The sequence below is a fragment of the Saccostrea echinata genome, unplaced genomic scaffold (assembly GCF_033153115.1).
Source record: "Saccostrea echinata isolate AGI-Se365-2 ecotype Australia unplaced genomic scaffold, CSIRO_AGI_Sech_v1 ptg000056l, whole genome shotgun sequence".
NCBI lineage: Eukaryota > Metazoa > Mollusca > Bivalvia > Ostreida > Ostreidae > Saccostrea > Saccostrea echinata.
Genome location: NW_026889805.1, coordinates 1,106,057 through 1,125,941, shown reverse-complemented (window position 1 = coordinate 1,125,941; position 19,885 = coordinate 1,106,057). Strand labels below are relative to the sequence as shown.

Here is a 19,885-nt window from a genome sequence, read left to right as displayed (position 1 = left end):
TGTAATCTTTTTCTGCACTTCTATATACTTCTGCATCAGACCATTTGTCTACTACGAAAGGTTGGTCACGATACATCATTTCGCGCGAAACGTCACGGGTAAATATTCGCGCATTTCCTTTGGAATGTATTTTCTATTGAATGGTGATAGCTTCAATGAAATTTCAAAATGTTCTTATAACCTAAATATCGAGCTTGAGAAAGTATATTTATCATATTGTACTTATTATATATCGTATGGTTAAGTAACACTAAAGCAGTGATTTAGGTAAGATTTTCTACAAGTTTTATTTTCCTGTTTACCCCCAAAGTGGACTATCCCGATTAGTTACACATTCATGAAAAGACTGGAATGTTTCGCCCAAAAACACGTCTCGTCCTGCGACGGTCAAGGAATCTGATACCATTTATGTTCAATAACAACATCTTTTAGAAAAAAAATATTTATATCAACTTCATTAAACAATCTTTAAAAAAATGGTTTTCTTATTTTGTCTTTTCTGTTCATTTAATATGACACAAGCCTGCATGGGGAAAAACAATGGCCACGTAATAATTACTATATATTAATTCCTTTAGTCAGGAAAGTTTCTTGAAAAGCTTTTACTTATAACCATGGTTTAGGATCAGTTTTCCGTGGTGTAAAACAAAAGGTTGTAGTTATCGTATTTCCACTTGTAATCATGTCGTTTTTCTACTTTGAGATACAGACAAGAACAATTATAGTAGACGTTTGAGGAAACCCCGGATTAAAACTCTAGTTCGAAACAGAATTGCAACGTAATTGTGATGTGACAATCCAACAATTCCTTCACATTTCTTTGATGCTTATGGTACTTTCATTCAAACAAACGCTCGGCTGACTCCGTAAATTCTGACCTACTTATCGGAGTTTACGGAGACAGCCGCCATTTTGGACCCGCTTCAAATTTAGAAATGCGAATATCTAGAGTTTGGATTGATCAATTCTAAAATAAATTATATATTAAGCATTTTCAGAAAAGCCTCTATTAACCTTATTAAAACATAAGAAAAATATAGAAAAACAAAAAAGTTTAAAAATTCGACTTTTTTAAATTCGCATCCGGTAACGACCGGAAGTACTGACGACGCACAAAAAGGTAATTCCCCTCATCTAGAAGACATAACCTATCATCTCTAACAAGTCTCCAGTTCATATCTTAAACCATTTTTGAAGAAAAGGGGGGACAAAATCTCATTTTAAAATCAGAAAACTGTCAATAACTTGGCACCGGAAGCGAGTTTTCCAAATTTTCCTTCTGATGAACAAAGTCCATTTGACGACGCATAATTCCTGAAAGTTTCATTTAAAACCACTGAATAGTTTTTGAGAAATCGGCTGCACAAAATTTTGGGGAAAAAAATAATAATAAGAAGAAGAAGAAACAGTAGAATCACTATAAGGTCTTCCGTGAAGACGGAAGACCTTAATAATAAGAAACAGTAGAATCACTATAAGGTCTTCCGTGAAGACGGAAGACCTTAATAAGAAACAGTAGAATCACTATAAGATCTTCCGTGAAGACGAAAGACCTTAATAAGAAACAGTAGAATCACTATAAGGTCTTCCGTGAAGACGGAAGACCTTAATAATAATAAGAAACAGAGTAAAAACAATATGTTCCCAAACTTCGTTTGGGGAACATAATAATGTTTCATTCGTCACACTAAAGGACTGCTCATCTGAAATAATGGCGATGACAAAGAGAAGAAATCACAAACTTTATGCGCGATATTAAGTAACTATTTAAATATACACATATATTAGGGGTTTTTTTAATTACATTTGTTTATTTATTTTTCAAAATAAAGTTTTTTTTTTTTTTTGTTTTTTTTTTTTTATACATATTAAGCAATGATACCCGTGCGATCACACATAAAGAGATATTTTGTAGATCGATAACGAGGACATATATGTTATTATTATACCTCTGTCAATTTTTTCTATATAAAAATATTACGAATAAACATGCTATTTTTTCCAAACAGCCCCTACCGTGGAATAGTTTTTGTGCTATTTGCCCATGGTGAAATAGTCATTAAACTATTCACCGGCAGCATTCTGTTTCCCTCGCTTTTCATCTCGGAACTCTTCTGGTTTTATACAGATTGTGACGTAACACAAGTAAAGACTGCTTCGGTATAATAAAACACTTATTTACTGACTATTCGGACAATAGCAAATTTATCGTTCCCCTCGACAGCAACTATTTCCCTCGGCTGCGCCTCGGGAAATAGTTGCTGTCTTGGGGAACGATAGACTTGCTATTGTCCTCATAGCCAGTAAATAGGTGTATAATGTTTCAGAAAATGAGAAATCACACACAAAAATCAATGAGACGAATTTGTGTGTGTTTGAGGGTGGTGTGTGTGTGTGTGCGCGCACGCGTGCGTACACATGAACAAATTTTCATTTCTTCAGAATTATGCATAGATTGGAAGTTAATTATGCCGAACAAACCACAGGCACCTGAAGTGTGGGACCCCCCCCCCCCTTTCAATTAAAAATATACTACAAGCCTATAATTTCTCAAAAACATAAGATTTCCCCGTCTATGATGTCAATATGTCGTTCTATGAAAGCAGATGGTACTTTTTCTTACGTTTAGAGATTGGCCATGTATGGTATAATAAAAATACAATCTCTAAACGTAAGAAAAATACATTTTTTTTTAAAGAAATCTATACTCACTTCATTAAAAACCTACCGGGTAACGAAATATCTATACTTGCTACTATATTTTATCACTTATCATTGGAAAATGCAATGTGTTAAAGCATATTTAACTTCAGTTTTATCAGTTTTGTACTGGAGAACTTATCTTTTGAAAGTAATACAAGGTGCAGTGATAACAAACCCCGATTCATCATGGCAATCGGCGCGTTCCTTTGTCTCCAGGGCTTCACAAGTGGGGAAGGGTAAGGAATACCTCAGAGACGGGAGACGATCCCGAGAAGATGGCGGTACTTGTGACTTTGTCAATCCTTCTTTTGTTTCCTGTGATTCTGGATTCCAAGCTCACCTATATAGCTATACGTCTCCCTTTACAGGTACGTGTGTGTATATTGATAAAGGATTACACTTTGTCAGACATTTTGATGAATTTTAATGCGAATGTAAAAATGTATGTATACTATTGATATAAGGATGTATATACCTTACATTGTTCTCTACACAAAATCTAATTTAACTGTGACAGTTTAATAAAATGTAACTTTTTAGGTGATTGATATTCACATCGTATATCGTTTTGATAAATCAGACATCAAATCTTAAGCAAGATCTACACCGAATTTCCTCATCCACAACATCTTCGCTAGCCAAGAGTTTCTGATACGCTACTCTCCTCATAAACCCTTGGCATACGGTGCTGACAAAAGACGGGATTGTTTTCGTCACGTGATCACGATTCTTACCAGGTACGCACAGATTGCGTCATCGACAGAAATAAAAAGCGTATTTCAAAAAAAATAATGTTTTTAAAGAATAATTATCAAGAAGGTATTGAGTTATGTTAATTTGTTATTTAAACATGTTAAAATGCAAATCTACATCTTCAGTATTGATTCTTAATCACATATTTTGCACGTATAGCTTAAGATGGATGACACCATATAGCTATTTGTTATCTTACGGATCGTTGTTTACTTGCGTTTTTCATTCCCGATATTAAAGAGTCAAGATATATCCCGAACGCAATATCGTCATTTACAAAAAACAACTGGTGATTGGTCGAACGATGTTGATCAACTCCAATCACAATTTGAGAAAAAAATCCCAACTTTTTTTTACACCGTATGCCAAGGGCTTATGAGGAGAGTAGCGTATCAGAAACCCTTGGCTAGCGAAGATGCATCCACAACAATTAACTGAAAATCAGAGAATATAATCTAACAACAGATCAGAGAATATAATCTAACAACAGAAATGTAACGCTGATATTAACTCTTTTGTGATGAAAGTCATTTCAAAGTCTCACTTGCAAATTGTTTAATTAAAAACTTGTCCTTGGGCAAACGACATTAAATCTAGGTTTCGGTAGATTTATTTTGTAAGACAGACGCATGGGTAACATTCAGTAACTCTTAATTGTGACTGTAGAGGTACTTTTTAATTGGCTGCACTTCATTCCAGAATTCCAATAAAATATTTTACTTTTCATTTCCGACATTTTTCATTTCCACATTCATGAAATAGTACCTTTTCGACATTAAAACGGAACTGAAAACTTTCCTCATAAAAATCTTAAAACAATAAATCATTGAGCAGTCTGTCAATATCCAAATAATAAGTAAAACAAGATGTGTTTGTGAAACACTGATGCCCCCGTATGGCAGCTCCTGGCGAGGGTTATAGTTTCTCAAATTTATACAAATCAAACTCTAAGGTGAACAGATAAAAAAATGTTGATACCCAAAGAAAGGTCTTTTCACAAGGAATACAATTGTGAAATATGAAAGCCATAGCACCTAGCATTCAAAGGTTATGGCCAAGGTTAAAGTTTTTCAAAAGTAGGTCAAACTGCAATGACAAAAGGTCAATACTATGGGTACCTTAGGAAAGGTCTTGTCACAAAAATACACATGTGAAATATGAAAGCCCTAAAAGTATAGCAAACTCCAAGGTCAAGGTCAAAAGATCAAAATTGTTGTTACCCAAAGGAAAGTCTTGTCACAAGGAAGATATCTGTGAAGTATGAAAGCCCTAGAACTAACTATTCAAAAGTTATGGCCAAGGTTAAAGTTTTCAAAAGTAGGTCAAACTCCAAGGTCAAAGGTCAAAAATTATTGGTACCCAAGGGAAAATCTTGTCACAAAGAATACACATATGAAATATTAAAGTCCTAGCACCAACTGAAAAGAAATACACTTGTGAAATATGAAAGCCCTAGAACCAACTGTTCAAAAGCTATAGCCAAGGTTAAAGTTTTCCAAAAGTCAGTCAAACTCCATGGTTAAGGTCAAAATTGTTTTCATCCAAGGGAATGTCTTGTCACAAGGAATATACATGTGAAATATGAGATCCCTAGCACCAACTGTTGAAAGGTTATGGCCAAGGTTAAAGTTTTTTTTCAAAAGTAGGCCAAACTCCAAGGTCAAAAGGTAAAAAAAATTGTTGTACCCAAAGAAAGGGCCTATAAAAACACATGTGTAATATGAAAGCAATAGCTTGAACCAATCAAATGTTATGGCAAGGTTAATTTTTTTGCGGACAAACAGCTAGACGGACGGACGGGGCAAAAACTATATGCCCCCGAATCTTCGACTACGGGGACATAAAAAATTCGATTAGACTGTTATTGCAAGCAAAGTTGAAGTTTAAAATCATTCATAAATTTGGTGGACATGATAAATATTAAATAACCATGCAAACTTTTAACCCGTGTGGATTGACAGTTAAAATTTCTATTTCCACCTACCTGGTTTTCGCTTGCGTGGCGCAGTGGTTAGTGCGTTTGCTCTAGAATCTCGGTGTAAGGAGTTGATCCTTACGTCGCAGGTTCAAATCTGTTAAGAATGCTTAAAGCACATTTACACCATGCCGTGAGGCCCACTCTAGATTCACCATACTGAATGGAGTCTACCGCCCCCCTCCACTACCCCCAGTATACCACTTGTCTTCCTATAAACAATTAATCGACTCAGCAAATTAAAACCAATGGTTCAGATATCTACCTTTGTGTTTTATGACGGCTACAACGCTAGCTCACCTATCCTTTTAAAAGATAAGCTTGTACTGTTTAATGTTGAAGTTCCTAAGCGACCCTGACAGGGCTTGTTTTATAACAGGGGAACAGAGCAGCTCCCGGAGCTCCTTGGCCTTTACCAAAAACATGGAGGAACAGCACTGAGAGATTCATATTCGATTCGACTAAATTTCAGTTTATTTCATCCATGAAGTCTTGTGACATCTTTTCATCCGCCTTTGAACGATATCACAAAATATTAAAATTGGAGAAAAATTCCATTGTATCAGGACCTGAAGAGATTGTGACGTCATTGAATATTGTTGTTAAGGAACCGTCCTGTCCAGGATACCCCGGTCCAAACATGGACGAATCGTGTGCGTAGTCCAAACTAGAAAATGCTTTCATTCCGATTAATTTAAATCATTTGGACAGATATTTTAATTAAAAATGATATATTGCTTTCTGAACTTATCAGATAATTTAACAATCTCTGCAAATCCTCAACTGACGTCTGTAACAGCATGGGGTGCTCTCAGAGGTAAATTTTGATTATTATTAAAAATTAATTATTATAATTAAAAATTGTAAATTTTTGCAAATTTTGTATACTTTAAAACTTCATGTTTAACTGTGACAATTCAAAATTATAATGTACGTGTAGGGAGAGGGCTTAATAAGTTTTCAGAACTTGTGCCCAATCCGTTTGTAATTATAAATTACAATAAAATATGTTCAAACCAAATATTAAAATGATTTCTATATTCTACTTCTGAATTTTCGAATAATCTCTTAAGAACCATTCATTCTGCTGGTGTTTGAATATTCCTTTAAAGCTTATTCAGTCATATGTGGTCTGAATATGAATTGGAGTTTAGAAACATTCAGTAAGATTATGTTCAATAATTCTTTTGTTTGGAAACATTCATTCTGCTGATGTTCGATTTAGAAAAAAAAAGTCAGCTAATGTTTGATTATTTCTTACAGGCTTAGAAACATTCAGTCAGCTTATATACAAAGAGGTGGAAACAAACAGGGTGAGCGCAAAATACAAGAAACACGATGAGCTCACATAATATATACAAGAAACACGGTGAGCTCACATAAAAAGAATACAAGAAACAAAGTGAGCTCCATAAAAATATACAAAAAACACGATGAGCTCCATAAAAATATACAAGAAACACAGTGGGCTCACATAAAAATATAAAAGAAACACGGTGAGCTCAATAAAAATATACAAGAAACACATAGAGCTCACATAAAAATATACAAGAAACACGGTGAGCTCAAATAAAAATATACAAGAAACACATAGAGCTCACATAAAATATACAAGAATCACGGTGAGCTCAATAAATATATACAAGAAACACGGTGAGCTCACATAAAAATATACAAGAAACACAGAGAGCTCATATAAAATATACAAGAATTACGGTGAGCTCAATAAATATATACAAGAATCACGGTGAGCTCACATAAAAATATACAAGAAACACGGTGAGCTCACATAAATATATACAAGAAACACGGTGAGCTCACATAGAAATATACAAGTAACACGGTGAGCTCACATAAATATTAAGCATATGAGTTACAGAAATGACGTAACATAATATAAAGAAGAAAAATTCCCGTGATCAAGATTTTCTCTATCACTAACGTTTTTACCCAATTTACATATTTTTTCAATCAAAAGTTTTAAACTCCATTTTCTGTACATGATCGATCACGTTCACCTAATCAGCTTGTATTTTGAAGCTCTACATCAACAAGACAACTATAACTGACGAGCCTCGTTTTAATCATCGTGGTATCATGCTGGACACTGCAAGACACTATCTTCCCATGTCCATTCTATTAAAAAATCTGGTGAGTCTCTATCCCCGAATCTTTTTCAACTCATGTATATATTGAAATATTGATTAATTAAATTAATGACAAGCATGATATGTTAAATAGGTGCAAGGTACTTCATACCTGTTATATACTTCGTATAATTGTTTTGCATTTCAGGACGCGATGGCTTATAACAAGTTTAATGTGTTTCACTGGCATATTGTGGATGATCAGTCGTTTCCATATGAAAGTGTTTTATTCCCAAGCTTATCAGAAAAGGTACAGGAATCACTGACGAGAAAATCAATATTTAGAAATATTCCTTTTATTTTAACTAAATAAGATATATTTTTCTTGCATGATTTATCAATGACCAGGAAGTTATCTTTTATACGTCGTTCTGACATACGTTTCCTTCTTTTTTAACATATTTTTATTGCTATACATGTATAATGAAACAGTTCTATGATTTATTCAATCTTATTTTCTTGCTGATGATATTGCAGGGGGCGTACGATTTAAAGCTGATTTATACTCAAGAAGACATTAAACACGTCATTGAGCATGCGCGACTACGGGGAATCAGGGTCATACCGGAGTTTGACACTCCTGGGCATACGCAGTCATGGGGAAAAGCGTTCAGATGTAGGATTTTCTTAAATTTGTTTGATTAATAGAATGAATAATTGATGAATTAAAAAGAGTTTTGAATTGATTTTAGATCTCTTGACGCCGTGTTGGGTTGATGGAAAAGAAGGTGTTGCTAAACCAAACTTCCACGGGGCATACGAAATCTTCGATCCATCAAGAGACTCGACATTTCAATTCCTTAAGAAGTTTATTGGTGAAATTGTCCGGGTTTTTCCAGACCAATACCTGCATCTTGGAATGGACGAGTCTTATCCTGCTTGTTGGTAAGGGATTAAATTTTATTGCAAATTAATCCAAAATAATTTATAATGCTCAAATGCTGTAATATTCTTATAATGGTAACATAGGTAGGAGCTCTTAAATTCGAGAGGGCGAATACTGATTGATTGTAAGATAAATAACTTTTGTATGATTTATTCCTATTAAGCTAATAAATTATTATAAAGAATAGAATAAAGCGGTAACGTTAATCCATAACCTCTTTTATGTATTTTTTTTTACTTGCCCCTATAATATTACCCCCTTCTTTATTATACATACTTTAGCTCTATTGTTCTGTCTGAACTTCCGTGAGAAGGAATTAATTTCTTGAAACAATTATTTATATTTCAATTCTACAAATTTATAATGATTTCACAATATATAAATGATTAGATTACCATTTTGTAGATCCTCAAAATTTTACTATCACTGAGATTGACTGTATTGGTGCTGATTTTACAGGAAGTCGAGCCCAAACATCACTGCCTTCATGCAAGAGAATAACATTACGTCATATGTAGAGCTGATGCAGTATTATGTGACAAAAGTGTTGGATATTGTACAGAATACTAACAAAAGTTACGTCATCTGGCAGGATCCCATCGAGGAGGGAACCCAGGTATGTCTCCCGAAGACGGCTTCTAGCCTACTCTATTTAGAGCATGGAACCTCTTAATGGAAAACAAGAGCAGGTATGTCTCCCGAAGACTGCTTCTAGCCTACTATATCTAGAGCATGGAACCTCTAAATGGGTAACAAGAGCAGGTATGTCTCCCGAAGACCGCTTCTAGCCTACTCTATCTAGAGCATGGAACCTCTTAATGGAAAACAAGAGCAGGTATGTCTCCCGAAGACGGCTTCTAGCCTACTCTATCTAAAGCATGGAACCTCTTCATGGGAAACAAGAGCTCATTTATAAGAAAGTAGTATCTTAACATTCCCTTTCGGTATGACTTTCCTTGGAATTAGGTATAGTGATTTAAACAAACAAAAAATATAGCAATGTGTAACAAAGCATAAGATCACAGTTGGAAGTAAAAGTCGATTTACTTGTGCAACTAAACCTCATCCTATCATCGTAAGTAACAGCAATATCTCCTACATGTTCCCTCGCGTTCAGATCTCCTGTAATACATTTAACAGGACCTGTTTAAAGGGACGCTGTAGCGAGGACACAATACTTACATCCAGAAAATTTCTACTGACACACAAACCGTTCACGGTAGCTCAGTCGGTAGAGCGCTCGCTCCGTGATCGGGAGGTCGTGAGTTCGAATCTCGGCCGCGACTGACCTAAGTCGATAAAAAATGGGTAGCAACTGTTCCTTCGCCATGCGCTCGGCACTTTGAAGTGAAAGTTGCGGGTCCTTCGGATGAGACCTTAAAAACCGAGGCCCCGTGTCGCGACAGACGTTGGCACGATAAAGATCCCTCACTGCTCAATGGCCCTGAGTGCCGAGTAAAAGTCAAAATTTGAAGCCCTTCACCGGTATATGGTGACGTCTCTATATGAGTGAAAATTTCTCGAATGCGACGTTAAACAACATACAATCAATCAATCAATCTAATGACACACAGTTTTTGAGTATGCATATTCACAAACAATAAGACTTCGCCAGCTAGTGTAGCATGCCCAGAAAAAATCTTAATTTTTATGATACCAAGACTTTAACTTTTATGCAATATATAGGGCGTTCTAGACGGATATAAAAACAACAAACTAGGGTGAATTAAATGTGCTCCTTAATCAAAGTACCTTGACTTATTTTACTGTACATGTTTGATTTTTAGTCAAGGAGAAAAAAAATATTCTTCGTAATTTCATTAATTTCGATAAATGAATTCTTATCCATGGACCAAAGAAACTTAAGATACTGTGATTTGTGGGTAGATTGTCCTGACAGTATACTTTTTACTCAGGCTAAACCTGACACGGTAGTGGAGGTATGGAGAGGAAATACAACGGTTCCCTTTCAGAGCTACATGAGTACGATCTCCAGTAAGGGCTATAAAACCATCCTGTCCTCCTGTTGGTACCTTAACTACATCAGCTACGGGCAGGATTGGAAAAAATACTACGAGTGCGAACCGTACAACTTCACAGGTAAGTCATAGGAAATGAACTATCAGGATCTAGGAAATGTTCTTCTAAGCTTCACGGAATATTAAGTACATAATGAAGGAAAAACTTCAGCATTACTGCGAAAACTACATATTCTAGGTGTGGATGTTAAAAAAAAAAACTCCAAAGAACTTTTAGGAAACTTCCACGCGACCATCAAAATAAAGGAGCTAATGGAAGGTTTGATTTTAATCAGACTGTTTGAAATCGCTAAAGATGGGCAAAAAAGGCGCGCAAAATGCTTATTGTGCGACCCAAAAAAAAAAAATGAAAAATGAAATCATAATTAGAATTATTTTTTTGATATTTCATTGAACATTAACGAATACTTTATGTAAAATCTCCACAGTTGTAACAATCCGACAAACATTGATATTATTCGTCTATAAAATAGCATACCCATGCACACAAAAGAGGGCAAAAGCCCTAACCCTAAAAGGGCAAAAGTGATCATTTAGTAATTACTATATCACAATTTTTCCATGTGAGTGGGTCTCCGTTCATTTTTTTTTTTTTTGGATCAAAGTATGTGTAAACATTTCGGTTATCAAAAACATGGAGCAAAGACCCATTATACCTTAAAAATACACTTTTATTACACAACATTCGTACCTTTCCGAAAAATAATTGAAGTCCATTTCATCAAGGGTTATATGACAAACATGATTTAAATGCCACTACATGTATTTGTCATGACCTATGTAGCGTAGTGGTTAGCGTGTTAGTTTCAAAGAAAAAAAACTGATACTCTGGATTTTTATTGCTAGAGTTCGAACCCCCATAAAACCATATTTTTTTTTCCAAATCATAGAAATTCAATGATTTTTGTTGAAAGAATTTTCCGGATAAAAGTTTTGTTCTTCATAATTTCATACCTTTCAATAGTAAGAGATGTAATCTAAATACTAAATTCATAAATTAAATTTGATTTTTATACATTTGAAGCTATAGGCATTTTGCACCCTTGTTCGCCCATATTCTTTGCTAAAATCAATTGCATCAAAAGTCAAAACATGGTTTTTCGTCATTTTATACTACCATTTCTCATCATAAATAAGGATCAGGCTTTTTGACATCATTGTTAACTGTTCCTCAATAAAAAGGGAACTCGGAAATTTTCGTATATTATGATTGGTCATCAACAAAATTACTTAATTGTTAAAATCATTTTGATTCTACACATACGTAAGTACTCTGAGGTTTTCATTAAAAGATGCTAGATGATGGAGTCCTTGGAGACTAGGTCTTCCAAATATCTGTTGAAAATCCCATGGGTACTAATTGTGCCCCATTATAAGCAAACCTGTTTTTGTATTCTCATGAAGCAGAATTTTTTTCGTAAACTTCTAGATGAAAAGAAGAAGCCTCTTGCTGAGGCCTTCAATTCGGCATTTCGATGCTAGTATATCGACGACGTTTTATCAATTAACAAAATTCATTTTGATATGGTATATCCCACAGAACTCGAAATATTTTAAGACGCCACATAGAACGACACATAGAATGTGAAGTTACAAACTGTTACATTTTTAAATAAAAAGGATTCGAAATGAATAACTGTGACTGATGCAAATGATTAACCCTAACCCTGACGCAAATGATTGCTGATATATTGTTAAATTCAACAATATTGCGCATTAGGATGCAGAGTTTTAATATTTGAAATTTGTATTTATTAACCAACCTTAGAATACTTATAATGATTTATGTTGAGAACAAAATTGGTTTGTTCACGGTGGTTAAAATAGTCTCGTGTGGTTTAATGCATTATATGTTTATCAGATTAGTTAATATTTATCAGTCCAAAACTTTTTTAGCACGAGCATCGGTATAATTTACGCCTCGCCTTGCCGAGAACCTTGGGCATGTCGTTGACGTTTTATGTTATGAAACCAAAAGTTATACTCAACCGGATGCTTCATCAAAGCGCTGCCTATGATATGTTTACCGAATAGACATCGCAACCTCTCGGGCCTTTCTGACCTCGAGATGATCGCTCGGATTGAATTGGGATGTGTGGTTGGGGATGGATGTTTACATGTACTTGCAGGGTCTAAACTTGTTGGTAAATCCTGCGATTTTAAGTAAGCGGGTGGAGTTTGTTAACTTTTTCACAAGCAATCATACACCATCACAAAACTTTAATAATTAATGAAAATATTTATTGGAAACTGAGACTAGTAAATGAAAAAAAAATAATTGAGGAAGCTTATGAAAATTTTAATCCGTATTATCCTCTTCTAAATTCATAGAACTTTGAAAAATATGCAATATTCAGCGGAGAAAATTGCCAAGAACATAAAAAAATAAATTGTGAAAAATAAGTTGTAAACATGCTTATAACAGACTCAGACTGTCGATGGTAAGTCAAAATTTATTCGTTACCAATGCCACTTACGGTAAATGGATTAGACAGCAAGTGTCTAGTTTCCGTGCAGAAGACCAAGTTTGTATTTTGTAAGTCTAACATTTCTAGAATACTATAGAATTTTATTAAATATGTCCTCATAAATAATACATTTTTACAGAATTGTTTCGAATACTAGACGATTTTTAATTTCCCTATTAGTTTCAGAAGTACAGTATTTAATTAAGATCGTCTTAAATCCACACTGGGTGGGTGGAGATCAGATCTAAGAAGACCTTATTTCATTTAGGTTGCAGAGATATTTTTATTCCATTTAAGATTAAAAAAAGAAAGAATGCCAATAAAAACACGTCTCTCTACAATCAAGAATATTGCATGAAAAGTAGGTGCCAAATAGTCAGTACCTGCAGGTCTCTGTGTAAAGTGTGCTAGACTCGGAAATTATTATTGTCATATTCTTCCATTTACTCATTCGTACATTTAAATTGTTTGCCTGGTCAGTTATAAACACTTTTTGAAACTTGGTTTCCTTGTTTCCTTGTTTACCTCCCAGTAAGGGTAGTAGCATATAATTTTAAACTGAAGTACTCAATACCTCGAAAATACAGAATCTCTACATTTTTTTAACTCTATAGTTTCGTAGTTTGGTTAACTAGAAAACTGGGGATAAAGAGTTTTAATTCTGATCAAATTAGATTACCTCTTCTCCTAATTCATAATAATTAAAATTGAAAATGTTCACACACGTTAAATAATAGCTGTGAAAAAAACGTTACATACCACTGTTTATTCTTCAGCATTTCTGAAACCAGAGATGACATTTTAGGCTTTCTGTAAAACCATATTGTATATTAATGTTTCCAATCTTGGATTTGAAGGAACCGCGGAGCAGTACAGCAATGTGATTGGTGGAGAAGCTTGTGTGTGGGCGGAGTATGTTGATGGTACCAATCTTCTCTCCAGACTCTGGTATTTTAATTAATCCATTTTGTGTTAAATGACCGACAAAATCATAACAGATAAAGTAACTGACATTGATTGTCTACAGGCCAAGAGCGTCCGCAGTAGCGGAACGACTTTGGAGCCCACGTGACGCCACCGATGTAGAGAGTGCAAAGTTCAGACTAGACCAACAACGATGTAGGATGCTGAGGTAGGAAAGATAACCTTACAAGGAATATTGCAGATATTGTTTAATAATTGCATCTAAATTGAACTGTTTAAGGGACAAATTGAAATGACATTTGACAGGCGAGGTATCCCGGCTCAGCCGATATTGGATGGTTACTGTGGGGACTATGAATTCGGGTTTCCGGGCAGTAATGGTATATACGAGAGGTCAGAGACGGCACAAAGAACATCGACCGTGACTAACTCAGTGACCCGGACTCTGTCCTCACTCTTGTTTATTACTTACTTATATACGTTTACAGCTCTTACATTGTGAAACAATAAGTACATTTTTTATCTTAATTAACATATCTATTGAATGAATGTGTTTGGATTCTCGCTTATTCGATGCTAACATGTATATTACTCGTTTGTTACAGAATAATGCTGTGTTTTATCCCACATACTCATCTTGGTTCGCTAGATAACACTGTTTAGACCTGAGTTTTAAATCATTTCTAGCAAGAATATATTAATATTTGTCGATATGGTATAATCGACAGGGTCAGGGGGCCTTCATATAATGCAAGATTAATAAGTAATAGAGATTAGGTTAGACTGAATGTACATGTATGTAGAAGTAATCAAATTTCAGTAACATGTGAACACCTAAAATTTCCTTTGCTATCAATCAATTTATTATTGTTAATGTTTCATGTATAAAAAAAAAATGCTATATATAAACTCCAAGAACCATAGCACCATTTGAATTTCGATCGAGCTCGTTGTACGGAGTTAGAAGACACGTGAATTCAGAAAGTGTTTATCTTAAAACATGGAGACAACCAGAAAAAGCATAAAACGTTCAACAGGCATATCTGTATTTTTTTTTATTGATAAATCATGATAAATCTCTGTCCGATATCATTAATACCTGTTCCAATTCATCATTTTTCCGCTACAAGTAATATTGTTTTGTTATGGTATTCTTTGGCCATATGATGATTTTTCCAGGCTTAAATTACACCTGTACGTGTCTAAAAAATCTATGACAGGTGAGTGATAGACAAAATGGAACGAAGACCATTGACATAGCGTACTACAGCAATTAATATACTTCACATTTCACAATATAAAAAAATAATTTTTCTAAACAAAATACCATTAGTTTTTTTGAGACTATATCTTTAGTATGGGTTGCAACATTTAACGTAATGCATCCAATACAAATGACTGTTTCAAATGTATACATATACCAATAACGCATACATGTATTTTAAATTTGCACTATTTGTTTAAGTTTTTTTCTGAAATAAAATGTAGAATATTGGAAAAGTAAAGAATATCAGTGTATTTTGGTTGTATTGTCATTATCGTTGAAATTGTTCTAATTGAAAATTGAATGATCATCGGACATTAATGGCTGTATTATTGACATTTTACGATAACGTATTACAGCTTAGAAGTTAACGTCCACACCGACACTACAATAACACCACACGGTCCGAGCCACACCTGACCACCAGAACTGGACGTAGTCCTTTATATCAGGGGAATTATGGGGGTTTTATTCCAGAACTAGGCCTACATTTAACACCAGAAATTAACAAATCATTAATCCATTATATTGGTCTACCAGAAAAATGATAATATAATGAATGGGAAACAATTAAATATTCGCACTGATATTTATACACAGACAAGATAGAACTATATACTCCCAGGTATAGATGTGTCCATATTGAATGTGTCGTTAAAACAGATTTTGTTTAAAATTAGCTGTTAATCATGCAAAGTACAATTGACAAAAAATTACAAGCAAGTATTCGCAGAATGTGTTTTCCGACATTTGCTACATATAATCATTAATTATATTCAAAATCCATTCTAATTTTAAATTCTCAAACTTTTAGTGAATAGCACTAAATTTGAAAGAATTTTTTGGTGAATTTCAATAATTATCAAACACCCCGTTTGAAAAAAAGGGGGAGAGATCTAGCTATATACACATGCAGTTTTCTAAGAAAAATTATTAAATCAAATTTCAAGCCTTCAAAATTTATTTCATAAATTGGGGCCCGGACGAATTAATATAGGTCTAGTTCTAACGTTAGCTCTTCTGATATTGTCAACGGGTTGATTCTCCATCAACACAGTAGCACCAGACTGATCCTGGAAAAGATTTGTCCCTAAATCCCGTCTCCGGTTTCGGAGAATAGAAAGCCCTGAATTAGGGCGACGGAATGGAATAACCTGTCTGTTTGTTTGAGTGGCTGGTATCAATGCGTTACTGGTCTGAACAGTGGTAAACTCGTTTGGAATTCTTGTCTCTATTGGGTTCAAAACATTTGCACCGCCATTAATAAACCCTGGTAGATCAGAAAACACGGAAAATCCGGAGTCAACATCCTGCTGTGTGTCACGGAAAGCTGATATTAGTCGATTATCTGGTGACTGGTTCCCTAGGAAGTTGTTGTCTTGTCCCCTACCCCCAGCAGAGAGGATCCTCTCGTTTGATAACTGGGGATCTCTAAATATAAACACAGTATTATCATTGCCGTTAGTTTCCCCCCGCCGTTCTTGGAAAACTGGCAGATTTCCAATGAAGCGTGGTTCTGGCGGGAAAAAATCACCATCGTCACGTGGGGTTTCCACAAATGTACCGTTCTCTGAAATTCTCTGTACACTTCTGTTAGTAAATCTTGGGATTAAAGAGCGAACCGTTTGTCGAGTCCTGGGAAACCAGCAGTAACTTCCGGTAAAACTATGGCAACAAATCTGTGGTGCGTCACATCCGGCATCGTCAAAACAGTCGACTGAAAACTGCTGGATCATGTTCAGTCGGGGATCTGGGCAGGTTCCATCTCGAGGAAGGTTGAAGACTGAGAATAAAATATATAAGAGCCAATACAGCGCGTTGAGTTTTAATGCAGTAAAAAAAAGTCTGCGAAATCAGGGAAAGATGGATGAGCGGTACAAATTAACTTTCCATGCAAGTGATTTAGTCGGATAAATTATCAAACACATAAGATTGTGTAGAAATGGTTTCAGATGACAATTGTTACCCGTTCTCAAGCCCATGGTTATTGTTTTCCCCCAAATACCTTTGGTTATGTAAACTTTTATTTGTCAGTGAATGTTAACTTATGTGACCTCTATGAAGTGATATATTGTTCAAGAAATAATCATAAAAAATAACTTGTAAGAAACAAAATGGAATCAAGAAGTATTGGAGATCGATACTGATACGTAATAGAGATCAATACTGATATGTAATAGAGATCTATACTCATACCTAATAGAGATCGGTAATGATGCGTATTAGAGATCAATACTGATATGTAATAGAGATCGACAATGATACGTATTAGAGATCGATACTAATACATGTATGTCATAGGATCGATGCTGATATGTAATAGAGATCGATACTGATACGTACAAGACACCTGTAAAAATAGGAACCTTACCATTTAGAAATCGATACTGATATGTACAAGACACTTGTATAAGAAAGCTTACCAGTGAGACAGGAGGGCTCCTTTAGAAAACACGGTCCAGACTCGCGGCAGTTCTGATAGGAAAGGTCACATGTCTCTCCAAAATTACACTCCACAATCTAAATACAAATGATAATCAAGTCAACTAGTTCTATAGCAGACTGTGCAACGTACTATCAGGCTTCGAAAGTTATTTTATAATAAGTGTTTTCATTATTTTCTTTACTTACATTATCATTAATACAAAATCAAGCAATTATTTTTACTTCGCTTTATTTGAAGAGGCAAACATTTACACCAAGGGACACTGAAACATCGGTATTATTTTTTTTTATGTTTCGTTTTGTTACATTAGCTCATATGAGCTTTTCTGATCAAAATTTATCCGTTGTCTGTGGTCGTCGTCGTTGTTAACGTTTTACAACTTCATATTCTTCTCCAAAAGCACTGAGTCAATTTCAACCAAACTTGTCAGAAAAAATCCTTGGGTAAATGGGATTTAAATTTGTTCAAATGAAGGGTCACACCCTCTTTCAAGGAGAGATAATTAGGATAAATGTGAAAATTAAAAAAAAATCTTTTGCTATAACCATTGGGTATCTTGTAAAGTTGATAAACGGATGGAATACAAATATAATTGCTTGATTGAAAAGAATCGATATAGTCAAAATTAGATCAAAATAATAAAGCAATAAATTTATTAATATCACTCACCGAACAGGAATGCCGGCGGACAACGTTAATCCATGGATTCCGAAATCTGACTTGAGCATCTCCAAACTGTATTAATCCAAGGGCCTGAAGGAAAAAAATATTCTCTGTTACTCGTTAATATTAACAAGAAAAAAAAACAAAATTACAATTGATCTCCATATTATCTTTCAAAATTTAATTAAAATTACCTTACCCATAGAAAGCAGTGGAAAATAGAAAACCTCATTTTAATACAGTCTGGATTCCCCAAAGAACATATTTGACCATAAGTCAGGCAGAATGAACATCGAACCCGAGGTCAATAAATGTTCCTGAATGAGCCATAACAGTAAACGAAGCCCAATAACACAGAGAAGTCGTAATTCAGTGATGGTAGGAGGGTCAATCGGTTTGTCTGGGGCGCCCAATCGCTTCCTGATTCCAGATCACAAGAAGTTCGATTAACTCGTGTTTCTGGGATCTTACACGATTTTTCACGTCCACATTGAAGGTTTTATTTAACAAGGACAACACAGTTTCTGGCTTTTGTAATTCTGAAAAGATGAGTAAGTTAAGATGAAATTTTGTCCGTCAAGCAATTCTTTTCAACATTGAATTTGCGATCATACTTGAAATAATACATAGAAATAGACAAATGAATATAAATTCTTCATTGTTAAATCTGGGAACTATTAATTAAAACGTATACATATCAATATCATAGTCACACTGAATTTTCTTGTTTATCTGTTACTGATGTATGTATTTCTTTACTTTAATTATTTTTAAAGTTTCAGTAAAATTGTTATATATAATTTTGGTGATATTTGTGTATTAAGAATCATTCTGTTATCGTGTGTGAACCGTAAAAAATAAAACAAATCCTATGTACCATATAGATTTGTTCAACATTAGATGACCAACATAAAATATAAAGTATGAGAGAAAATTATGCAAGCAATATGAACCTTAAAGTGGGTCAATATTGTTAATGGACAAGTGTACATATATCTTAATTGAATAAAAACATAAACAAATGATGATTACTGCGCAAGGAACACAGATTATTAATTACAATTTATATGACAGACTGTTACAATGTACTTAAATCCTTACCTGCGGTCAGGAAGCAACAGGTATGAGAAGACCACAGGTGATAACATTACAATTAATTACTATTTCTTTAATTGTATTTTATTGTGTTTGAGTGCATTTCTACAGCTAGATAGGACTTTTAAAACTATTTTTGTCGTTCAGATTACTGAAGTTCTGCACACTTTACTATTTAGGCATTGCTTCACACCTTTGCAAATTCATAAGGCCTCGCACAAATCAACAAAAGGTCAGCTTAAAGGTTTGGGGTCCATACTTATGACCTTTTATAAATTAACAACTTTTTGTCTGTGTTCAATTTATGAAAAATCGATCAACTGAACTAGGTTTTAACAGACATGGTATACATTTTGTGTATATTTAGAGAGAGAGAGGGAGAGAGAGAGAGAGAGATGAAATGCGTCTAATTTTGAGGGATTTTTGTCATGAACTCATGCTACACTCATAAGATTGAAATATGAGTAGAAAACTGGATACCCAAGGGAAGTAATCAATATTGTGTAAGATATTCTGTTTTAG

The 19,885-nt window shown here is 34.5% G+C and overlaps 3 protein-coding genes across 3 annotated transcripts in view; 2 read left to right on the top strand and 1 right to left on the bottom strand.

Annotated features, from left to right (window-relative positions):
- Positions 1–2,948: 2,948 nt before the first annotated feature.
- On the top strand, positions 2,949–14,107 carry LOC133172991 (beta-hexosaminidase subunit alpha-like). The gene is made up of 12 exons (XM_061307860.1): positions 2,949–3,071; positions 5,811–6,084; positions 6,186–6,248; positions 6,695–6,744; positions 7,472–7,582; positions 7,727–7,828; positions 8,056–8,194; positions 8,271–8,463; positions 8,924–9,080; positions 10,381–10,564; positions 13,829–13,919; positions 13,999–14,107. Exons 1-12 carry the CDS (start codon positions 2,979–2,981, stop codon positions 14,105–14,107), a joined length of 1,566 nt encoding a protein of 521 aa, XP_061163844.1. The 5' UTR covers positions 2,949–2,978.
- Positions 14,108–16,079: 1,972 nt separating this feature from the next.
- LOC133173488 (uncharacterized) lies at positions 16,080–18,500 on the bottom strand. The gene is made up of 4 exons (XM_061308472.1): positions 18,468–18,500; positions 18,275–18,358; positions 17,583–17,679; positions 16,080–16,942 (listed from the first exon to the last, which is right to left on the bottom strand). Exons 1-4 carry the CDS (start codon positions 18,498–18,500, stop codon positions 16,125–16,127), a joined length of 1,032 nt encoding a protein of 343 aa, XP_061164456.1. The 3' UTR covers positions 16,080–16,124.
- Positions 18,501–18,589: 89 nt separating this feature from the next.
- The window catches only part of LOC133173486 (uncharacterized), an 89,945-nt gene continuing 88,649 nt past the window's right edge, over positions 18,590–19,885 (top strand). The window contains exon 1 of the mRNA XM_061308471.1: positions 18,590–18,662. Coding sequence (XP_061164455.1) covers positions 18,590–18,662 — 73 coding nt within the window. The remainder of the gene's footprint in view (positions 18,663–19,885) is intronic.

Bases quoted from the DNA above. Each gene is read 5' to 3' on its own strand.
- LOC133172991 (XM_061307860.1), top strand. From the start codon at position 2,979: ATGGCGGTACTTGTGACTTTGTCAATCCTTCTTTTGTTTCCTGTGATT. The intron at 3,072-5,810 runs GTACGTGTGTGT...GTTTTATAACAG, and splicing joins CTATACGTCTCCCTTTACAG to GGGAACAGAGCAGCTCCCGG. The intron at 13,920-13,998 runs GTATTTTAATTA...GATTGTCTACAG, and splicing joins AATCTTCTCTCCAGACTCTG to GCCAAGAGCGTCCGCAGTAG.
- LOC133173488 (XM_061308472.1), bottom strand. From the start codon at position 18,500: ATGAGGTTTTCTATTTTCCACTGCTTTCTATGG. The intron at 18,359-18,467 runs GTAAGGTAATTT...TTTTTCCTTCAG, and splicing joins TTTTCCACTGCTTTCTATGG to GCCCTTGGATTAATACAGTT. The intron at 16,943-17,582 runs GTAAGCTTTCTT...TTTTATTCTCAG, and splicing joins GGAGCCCTCCTGTCTCACTG to TCTTCAACCTTCCTCGAGAT.